The sequence below is a fragment of the Diadema setosum genome, chromosome 17 (genome assembly GCF_964275005.1).
Source record: "Diadema setosum chromosome 17, eeDiaSeto1, whole genome shotgun sequence".
Classification (NCBI taxonomy): domain Eukaryota; kingdom Metazoa; phylum Echinodermata; class Echinoidea; order Diadematoida; family Diadematidae; genus Diadema; species Diadema setosum.
In genome coordinates, this window is record NC_092701.1 from 18,377,519 (window position 1) to 18,388,485 (window position 10,967).

A 10,967-nucleotide genomic window follows, 5' to 3' on the forward strand; every position below is an offset into this window, starting at 1 on the left:
TTGATGTTTGACCTCTTTATCATATCATACGACCATTTTCAGCAATGACGGAAAATCAATGTACCTCCCTTTTATATCAAAAGTCGGTGCACGCGCCCCCCTCTCCATTTTTCTTTTTATTTCTTCGGATTTGACAAAAAAAAAGAAATAAAGAGAGGGTGTGCTCCCGGTGTGCCCCCTCTGGATCCGCCACTACCTTGTAAGAAATAATCTTAATATGAAGTAAGTAAGTAGAATTACGGTACTTTCACTTGATCTTTACCCCTTGACGTAATGAGTTGAATGATCCAAAAGCTTTCTTCAAACAGTCATGATCATGGCGTGATATACAAGTGCGCCATTTTTTTTTTTGTATTGCTTTGATTCATTTTCAAATTATAGAAAAAGTAGAGAAATTTCAGCCTTTTTATTTGACCTTTGACAGCCATGGTCCCATTTCTTTCCCTACAGAATTACTGGTGCAGTGCATACCAAGTTTAACCAGGTGTATGCATATTTTCCCCGGTTGGAGCAAATGATAATTTCAGCGTTATACATATACAGTGTAATCTCAGCATTTTAACCTGACCTTTGACCCTTGAACTTTAACGTCGATCATGACCCGAAACTTTTTTAAGAGAATCGTTGTAAGACAGTATGTTGTAATAGGTTTCATAAAGACACTATTACATACACATATATATATACATTTGTGAGATATGAAGAAACGTGAAATTTGAGCATTTCCACTCGACTTCGCACCTATATACGAGCACATGGTCTATTTTTTTCCCTATATTATAGAGAATCTTTATCTGGTAGAACAATTTACAGAAATACTCTAGGTTCATCAGAATACCTTCAGGTATTACAGAGGACGGGGAAGCGCGTGCGCCCGCAAGCTACGCACAGCTTCGTCCATCACATGCACTCATGCATTATAAATATGCCTTATAGTTTCAGTTGGATTTACTCCAAACCAGGCGGTCCTAAGTTACGGTGTGGAATACGGGTGGAATATGCTTGTAACGTTGTGAACATATTTATCAAGAACATAATATCACTGAAAAATAACAAAGACAATGGGAAGAAGCGAAATCTCAAAAAATTGCATAATGATTAAAAAGAACCCACAATAATCTGTGATAAACACTTTTCATTATCCTTACAATACACAATGCACACAGTGGGAATGGGGTTATTTCCTTGAATTACGATTTATTCAAATCTAAATTAAATGAGTATTCGATGTGCCCAAAATGCGCAGGAAACCAAGATTCATTTCTTCGGTAAAAATCCAAAATATGCAATGTGATGAAGAAGTATACTATTAGCATGTCCATCATAATTTACCGTTTGTGGGAGCTACAGACCCAAACCATAAATCTAATTATCAAAGCCCTTTAGTTCAATGTGTTCAAAGACAAATGGATTCATCTTGAGTGTTAATTTCATAAGTTGAGCACTGATATTGAATCAAGTAATCCGCACAATGCACATAATTATAGCCCTGATCTATGATGTCTGCTCAATCAGCTGAAATTGTCATTACTTGATGTAGTTTCATGTAATTGTATTAAAATACGCGATATGGCCTGTATAACGTCTTTCTTTGTACGTGAACTCTCACAAGCTCACCATTGAGGGCGGTATTCACCAAATTAGGAAGAAATACATTGGAAATATGGTAAAAACCATGTTTTTTCTTTACAATTTCCCCATCCAAAGTATATATGTCTCTTTTTTAGACCAATTACTTCATATTTGCCATTAAAAAAAAAGCTTGTCAAACTTCATGATGTTACGGTTTAAATTTCCCAACGTCATCACATATTTAATATGGGGGCTCTATTTATTACAATAAGTATAATTATGACACCTACTGTATGATATGTTGTTTCGGATAGGTACATATAGGTATCACATTTCATATTTGCATAAATTTAGAATTGTGATTTTGGAGATTGATGATATCATAAACAAATGATACTATGGACAAACCATATGAGAAAGATTCAGAATGACACAAAATTAAAGGAAAATTAATGTTTTTTTATGATAAGGTCGGATATTTGATTGATAATTCATCTCTTTCAATCGTTAGATACAAATAACATTGTACTCAATCAGATTGCTCAATCAACTTTGTATTACATCCATGTATGAAAAGAAATTCAGAAATAAAATCAATCAATCACGATACTGTTTTTCAATTATCTGTATATTACATTTATTGTTTGTTATCACACGAAAAATAAAGTAGGTAATTAAAAGACCATCTCAGGGCCATTCAGAATTATAATTAATTCATATTTTGGTCCTTCAGCAACTTCAGCCAAGAAAACCCCATTGCATCCACTATCATATTGACTGAAATTGGAACAGAAAAAAAAAAAATACTCGTTTACGGTTGCCATGGCAACCAGCAATATCGGACATAGCCAAAGTATTATTATTGTCAAAATGTTGTCAATAAAATTTCAGGAAAAGTCACCAACAATGTGCCCCTTCCCCGTACCCTTGGGCTTTATAGGGTTAAATATTGGGAAATGTTGTCAATTTTAACAGTGTATTGATCGAGACTATGAAACAGGACCAAGTGGGGAGGGAATGAGTTTACTGTGGGGGACTACTAAAAGTGAACATATTTTCTGTCAAAAAGTCCGATTCAATGAAAATGGATTCCGACAGTTTTTGGATAGCAACTCTTTATAAATGTATAAGGATAATTGTACAGACAACCAACCATCTTCACTGACCGTTCACTGCTTTCTAGTTAATGGTTATTTTGAAGTACTTTCACATATTAAAGGTACAAAGATTGTTAGAGGACAATGAGTAATACTTTCTATGCAGAAAAATGTATACAAAGTTCTTAGTAGTAATATAGTACAGTAATGTCCCGTACAACAATAAAAGAAGACTGGAATGGATTGCCTCTTATTCAGCTTTGTCAGCATGGCAAAGCTGGTATTCCACGAGGTCCATAGAGAGTACAAACATTATTGCAAGAAATAAACAAAATCAAAACATGTAGTACATCCTCTCTAATTCCTCTAATTCTTTTCATCCTCTCTAATTCCTTTCAATCGTATCCCCCTCTGTTTAGTCATGTCATGTTGTTGTGTCTTTGTTGTTTGTTTCATTTTATCTTATTTTCTGTATTATGTATTATGTACTTGTACAGTGTTGTAATTGCAATAAGTATTTTGAAGATATTTTACAGTGTTCCACAATCTACAAGCAATGCTTTTTAGTGGACCACTCAGTTCTCATTTTTTACCTTTCAAACATAACTTTGTAATTCCAGTATGTGTGCATATCTTTGTATGTTTGTTGATTACCATTGATTGTCATACTTTGTAATATATATATGCTTATGATTGAATTTTTGATCTACTTTGTGTTATGTTTTGTTGAAAGAAAAAGATGAAAATGAAAATGAGAAATAAATAAATAGATAAATAAATAAATCAAATAAGTAAGAACAAGAGCAGGAGTAGGCCATAAGTGGCTAATAGCAGTAGAATATATCAGAATTAATGCACACATACGCAGTTAAGCGGAAGTATATAAAAATTAATTACAGGGACCATTAAAAACACATAAAACAATAATATCATTTACCAACAAATAGGTAAATTCCATAGGTGTTGCATGTGTATAGATCTACACTGTATAAATTAAGTTTAAACTTTTCCCCATGAATTTTAGAAGATAAAACAGTAGAATTCGCTATACAGGTATGGATTCGTTGCTGAGACAAGTTAGGTAATGCGAGGGTCTGATATCGATTGATGATGGTCGTCGCCTTTGGATCCAGGAAATCCCTAATAAAAGAGGTACACTTTCCTATTGTATTATGACTATCCTTGGAATGGCGAATGTGTATCCGTTGTGCATGCGCACATTTTACCGCACAACATAATCCTCGGACGTATGTCGGACACGCTCGGGTTGCCGGTGAGAATGTTTAGCCATAGCAAGTACCTCCTTAACCATATCGTCTACCCTCACATAATAAGCCAGTTCGTAATTAGCTCATGTACACATTGGTACAAATGACCTTTCTTTTTTCTCGGTTGGTTAGGCACTTCACTCGTTTTCAAAGCGGCATAATGCATAAGCTTGCCCGACGTAACAATTCATGGAATTCATGTTCAAACAAAGAATGAGCTTGCGTTCAGAGCAGGTGATCAGAATACTCCATCAGTTGACAATTTAGCAGGCATCCATTTCATTGTTTTGTATTGAATTTGTTTATTGGTCCAAAAGAATACCAACAGAAAATGTCTTGTTGGGCCGATCATATCCAATAGAAATCCAACAAACACCATACAATAGACAGTTCCATAGGGCCAATATATAGAATACCAAGGAACGATTTCTTTAATTTGAACTTTCATCCCTCTGAATATCTTGCTTTCAAATTCAAACAATTTCTTGCTGGTCCAATAGAATATTTCCTGTTGGTCCTAAAGAAAACCAGCAGGCATCAATAGAGTATTCTGTTGGAGTCTATTGGGACTTATACAAATTTATTTAAAGTCTTGATAAGCTCTTTTTTTTTCTGTTAACCCGTTGAGGACGGACTGAGTTTGCTACAACACACTTTTCCCATAGACACCAGCCCGAGTATACTTGGGACTCGTCGTCTTAAAGGCCGTGTCACACCTTTCCGAGCAAGCTACACGGGCTTGTGGCGAGGAGGTAGGTTCCAGCACGTAGCAGATTTTCCGCGGGCAAACAAGAATGTTTGCAATTTTCGCATTTGTTTCTTACCTACTAGACGCGTGCTACTTAGCTTCTACTTGCGTGCATTCCGTGTGACCTGCGTGAGAGCCAACTCCTGCGAGGTGCTGCCGGTAAGAGTCTCCTACTGGTATTCTGCGCGTACCTCTGCGAGCGACCCCATGACTCACTCGGAACAAGTTTTGAACATGCTCAAGGCCTTGTTATACCGTATCTGGGGAAGTTTTGCGGCTGGACTTGCGGGGAAACAAATTTGCTCCCTGGAGCTCTCCGCAGTTGGTCCGCACCTGACAGTACCTAGCGCGTATCTCGCCTGTACTTGCCCGGAGGTGCTCACGCAAGTCCGATTTAACCGCAGCCAAGTTTTGAGCATGACCAAAACTTTTTTCCGGGTGAGTCGCGGGGATGCCCGGAGAGGTCCACGCAGAACGCCAATAGGAGGCCCTTAGCGGCAGCACTTCGCAGGAAACTCTCACGCAGGTACTTCGCAGTCCCCGTATGCAGCCAAGATAATGACATTCCGCGGGACTTATTCTTTCACTGAGTTGTCAGCCCCCACGCGACTGGTACAAAGGTCACACAGTATACCCGCAAGTAGAATTTAAGTAGAACGCGTCCAGCAAGTAAGACACATGCACTGACCTGATCGGCCAAATCCTTGTTCGCCCTCAAAAATTCCGGTATGCTGGAAAATCCCTACACGCAACAGAATGCATAGCTTGCCCGGAAAGGTGTGACAGGGCCTAAACATGGTTGCGGGTAAAAAGATTTGCGTGCACACTTCCGGGTGACTACGGGTGAGATACGTGCTAGGTACTGTCATGTGCGGCTCATTCCGGGGACCTCCGGGTAGTAAAAATTGTTCTTTGCAAGTCGCACGCAAGGCTTGCCCGGAAAGGTGTGACACGGCCTTAACATGCAGTGACATTAGCTATCCTTTCCATAGACTTCTAAATTGCACATGACACACCTTCCTAGCTACAACCTTCTCCTACTAATATCTGTTATCTAGTTCATAGCCAAATAGTTGTAGAGGTTTTAGGGGTGGATGCTAACTTGATCACACATTCATCATCAAAATATGAAAATACCACTTATCAACTAGATGAATTAAAATTGTGAATGAAACAATAATGTTGTTAGTGGCGGATCCCGAGGGGGCGCACAGGGTGCGCGCCCCTTATATCTTTTGTTTAAACAAAAGAAATAAAAAGGAAAAAAAAAAGTATGGTGGGGGGCCGGCGGAGGCCCACTTTTTTGTTGTTGCACTGAACAAAGGAATACATAAGGTGTCAGGCCCCCCCCTTTTTTTTTTTTTTTTTTTTGCTTGTCAGCTGAAAAAACAACAACCCGGAAATGGCACCAGAAGCTGACCTGAAGGGCTCCTTTTTTTTTTTTTTTTTTTGCTTGTTAGCTCACAAAAATCCGGAAGTGCCCCCCCCCCCCCCCCACTTTTGAAAACGTTCCGCCGGCGGTGCTCCCCCTTTAATTTTGTAAAGGCGACTCCCCTTTACGGAATTCCTGGATTCGCCCCCTGAATACGCATTACAAATATAATAAGATCTCTTATAAAGTTCAAATACAAGTATTAACCAATACAGGTATTAACCAAGTTGTCGTGCGATATCTTGCAGACGGGACACCATGGTTTGCGTGGCCAGCTGGAGGACTGTTGCTACGGCCAAGTGGAGATGGGTGGTGGTCATCGCCTCTTCCACGCTCCTCAGCGTCGCCTACGGCTGTCTGTATTCCTTTGGACTCCTTATGGTCTCCCTCATTGACGACTTCGACAGCGGAGTCAGTATAACGGGTAAATGACGTTTCATCTTGTACGTAACGATCACCATCGCTGATCGGCGAGAGCTCGTCTTTTTTCCAGCTTTAGTAGAATGATAAATTGAAGATGGAAAGCTAGGGCAAGGGCGCAGTCGGGTAAAAATGTCGGAGGTATAGCCTTTTATCGTTTCTAACTTCTTACTGCCATAGTATCCAGCAAACTTCTATCCCATCTTCATCAGCATCAGCATCGTCTCTCTGGAGTGTGTCGTAAATATGACTCTTAATGAGATACGAAGAAGATACATATATATATATATATATATATATATATATATATATATATATATATAATATATATATAAGTAACAAAGCTGCAACAAAGTTCATGCTGTATTCACCAACGGTTTATTTCTTCACACAAATTTTCGAGCGTCTCGCCGCCCTTTCTCAAGTGTTGATACTGAGAGAACAATAACAAAATTAAGCCATAACAATATATTGCAACCGTGTTACCAAGGATGCGCGCTTTAACGCATCAATGCTAGGCATCCTAACACCCAGCGCGCATGCTGGCAACAGTGCAATGTTACGTCATAATGAAATGACAATGAGTATAAAGCATACATGAAAAAACTTGGCACTACTGATACAAAAGTAATATTCCTCTGAATACGCAACTGCGGTGGTAATGTAAAAGCAGTGCACTGCTTTTACAGCTTTTGCACTGATTTACTGCTTTTGCACTGATTTGTAACCCCCGCCAAAGATGCAGACTTTCAAGTCTTTCATCGAATGACGGGGGTCACTGAAGTGGTTCGCCACTGGAGTATCTTTACGCTTCAGGACTGAGCTTTTGTGATTATTAAACCTCATGCGGAACTTCGTGCTTGTCTCACCTATATATGACACCCCTGGGCATTTAGTGCACATGATGCAGTAAAGCACATTGCTAGAGTCGCATGTGTGGTCCGGTGGTTTGATTCTGAGTGACGGAGAGATTTGCACCACGGTTTCTGTCACCAGATGGTTACAAATTTGACATCGTGGTTTGTCGCACCTCTTGTTAGGTGATCCGAGTATCCTCTCGGATCACCTTCTGTATCTGTACGGATTCTTTGGTTCTTCTTCTTCTTCTTCTTCTTTATTTCTCCTCAAAAGTTGTGCATCGATTAGCTCAGAAAGTGCTCTTCCTATCAATTTCAAATCATACCATATATGTATCATGTCCCAAAGACGACAGATTTTATAAAATCAAAGTGATCAGTCGACCGTGACGTCACTATGACGTCATTATATGAAAACACATTCTCAATCATATCTCATTAATGGAATAGAATTTTTCAATGAAATTTACGTCACATATAGTTCAAATCAAGCTGATTCTACTTGTGTTTTCAAAATTCATCTATACTCTTAAAACGTGCGCGTACGCGCGCGTTGAAATATTTGTATGCTCAAATCGAGCTCAAAATTTTTTTGCACACGTTTCAGACCATTTAGAGCATTTTTTTAAAAATTGAAAAAATCGGACGGACGCGTACGCGCGCGCACATATTCGCACACACAGCTCATATGCAATGGAAATTTCCCGTTTTTTTACACTTATCGGATGCCTTAAATGTCAAGGAATATTTCTACCAAGTTTCAAGTCAATCCGACTCAATATGACGTCATACGGGCCCGTCAAAGTTGAAATTCGCGCGCGCGTCAATGGCGATATACAGTGCAACGATGCCAAAAAAACGCCAATCTTAAATCCGAATTTACTCGTCAGGATGGACGGTAACCCCCCATTTTCTTTACATATTCTGAAAGCTGATGAGTTGGACATGTTATTTCATGGGTTGGCGATGCTGGCAAAATGATTAAAAGATATCAAATTTCTTAATAAAGTAAAAAAAGTAAATTTTCAAAATGACGTCATCAAATTTCAAGTTCACTCGAGCGTATCTCACTTATCCTTTGCCAATTTACACCGAAATTTCAGTATGTTGTAGCTTGTTAAATGATCTTTCATTAATATTATTACAACTTTTTGATTGGATGACGGCATCACCTCGTAAAAATGGATTGAAAGTAATATTGTCAAATTTGACCAGTTTACGTGTTATCTCTATGGGAGAGCAGTTTTTCTGGCAGTGAAAATTGACATGACTCTCTTTTTCGAGCACTAGCTCACTTATGCTTCGGTGAATTTCTCCCAGATTTTAGTATGTTGTAGCTGAGACTTTGGGCTATCGTGAATGTGCCCTCCATTTCTTCATACGATGTCGGGATCACGTCAATAAACTTGGTTGAAATTAAACCTTATCTTCGATGTATTGAGATATTTCTTTCTTTCTGCAACTTTCTTTGCAATAACTAAAAAACAACAGCCCCTATCGCCCCCATATTTTGCACATGTTTAGTTTATGTCACGTACATTATTTCATAAAAAAACAACTACTTGATCGGACACCGTCTTGGGTATGTAAATTAGTGTTTCATCCTGTATCTTGCTGAATACTTGACCGAAAGATCGGTCTGTATCTGTCCGTCAGGGCATTCCCCGCACACTACGTCTGGCTTCACGGATCCCAATGATCCCGGCTCCTGTGTGGAGCATCGCGCACAGATCAAACGTCGTTGTACACCAAATTTCTGACAGCTTTTTTACATTCAAACAAGTTTGAACGTGACGACGCAACAGGCTGGTTGATGTGTGTTTTACGTTGAAAATTCGACCGAAATGTTGGATTATTCATTAATGTGGTGTGTGAAGTCTATTCTTGAATAGTTGATTTCAGGCGCGCCGGAAGCAGTTTTGGATAGGGGGGGGGGGGGGGGGGGCAAACATTGCAATGGAGGGGGCTCAAGATTAGACCATGCATATGTTACACAATATACACATACACACACACACACACACACACGCACACACATCTATTATATATATATATATATATATAATATATATATATATATATATACATATATATATATGTGTGTGTGTGTGTAAAGTGGCGTACGGTGGGTCGAAACATGGGGGGAACCATAAAGTAATTTTGACGGTCTGTATGCTTGTGAGTGTGTGCGAGAGCAATAATGGGACTACAATACATTACGGAATGTGATACATTCAACAACGCAGTCATTGAGGAACATTGTAAGTTTTCCTTACATGGATTATGAAATGACGGTGTGAAACGATCGACAAATTATATATAAATACCGTCAGCAACATAAGGTGAATGGCATAACAATAAAATGCGAGCGAGCGAAGCGAGCGAGCTTGAAGATTTTGATATTCTACAGTTCCAAAACTGGAAATTTAATTGTAGCTATATATTTCGCTTTGGAAATACATGGGGGCGCATCGGGCGCAACTGCTGGCAATTATTGGCAGCAACATTAGGAGAATGGCATAACGATTCAATGCGAGCGAGCGAAGCGAGCAAGCTTGAAAATTTTGACATTCTACAGTCCCAAAACTGGGGTTTGTAGCTATATCTTTCACTTTGGAAATTAATGGGGCGGCGCATCGGGCGCAACTGCTGGCAATTACTGGCAGCAACATTAGGAGAATGGCATAACGATTCAATGCGAGCGAGCAAAGCGAGCGAGCTTGAGAATTTTGACATTTTACAGTCCAAAACTCCCGTTTGTAGCTATATCTTTCGCTTTGGAAATTAAGGAAGGGGGGGGGGGGCATCGGGCGCAACTGCTGGCAATTACTGGCAGCAACGTTAGGAGAGTGGCATAACGATTCAATGCGAGCGAGCGAAGCGAGCGAGCTTGAAAATTTTGACATGTTACAGTCCCCAAACTCCCGTTTGTAATTATACCTTTCGCTTTGGAAATTAAGGGGGGGGGCATCGGGCGCAACTGCTGGCAATTACTGTCAGCAACATTAGGAGAGTGGCATAATGATTCAATGCGAGCGAGCTTGAAAATTTTGACATTTTACAGTCCCGAAACTCCCGTTTGTAGCTATATTTATCTTTCGCTTTGGTTCTGGGGGCATCGGGCGCAACTACTGGCAATTACTGTCAGCAACACTAGGAGAATGGCATAACGATTCAATGCGAGCGAGCGAAGCGAGCGAGCTTGAAAATTTTGACATTCTAGAGTCCAGCAACTGCCGTCGTAGCTATGTTTTTCGCGTTAGAAATTAAGGGGGAGGCGCACCGGGCTCAACTGCTGGATGCGAGCGAGCGAAGCGAGCGAGCTTGAAAATTTTGACATTTTACAGTCCAAAAGCTGCCGTTTGTAGCCACATTTTTCCCCTTTTATTCATATATATGTATATATACATATTTATTTTATTTTCTTTGTTTATTCATTTATTTTTATTATTATTATTATTTTTTTTTTTTTTGGGGGGGGGGGCTTTTTGGGGGGGCAAAAATGCGTTTTGCCCCCCCCACTTTTTGGATTGGGGGGGCGGCCGCCCCCCCTGCCCCCCCACTTCCGGCGCC

The 10,967-nt window shown here is 39.7% G+C and overlaps 1 protein-coding gene across 1 annotated transcript in view; it reads left to right on the forward strand.

Annotated features, from left to right (window-relative positions):
• The first annotated feature begins 6,369 nt into the window (after positions 1-6,369).
• LOC140240938 (monocarboxylate transporter 7-like) overlaps positions 6,370-10,967 on the forward strand; it is a 15,904-nt gene continuing 11,306 nt past the window's right edge. Inside the window, exon 1 of the mRNA XM_072320709.1 lies at positions 6,370-6,541. Coding sequence (XP_072176810.1) covers positions 6,376-6,541 — 166 coding nt within the window. The 5' untranslated portion in view covers positions 6,370-6,375. The remainder of the gene's footprint in view (positions 6,542-10,967) is intronic.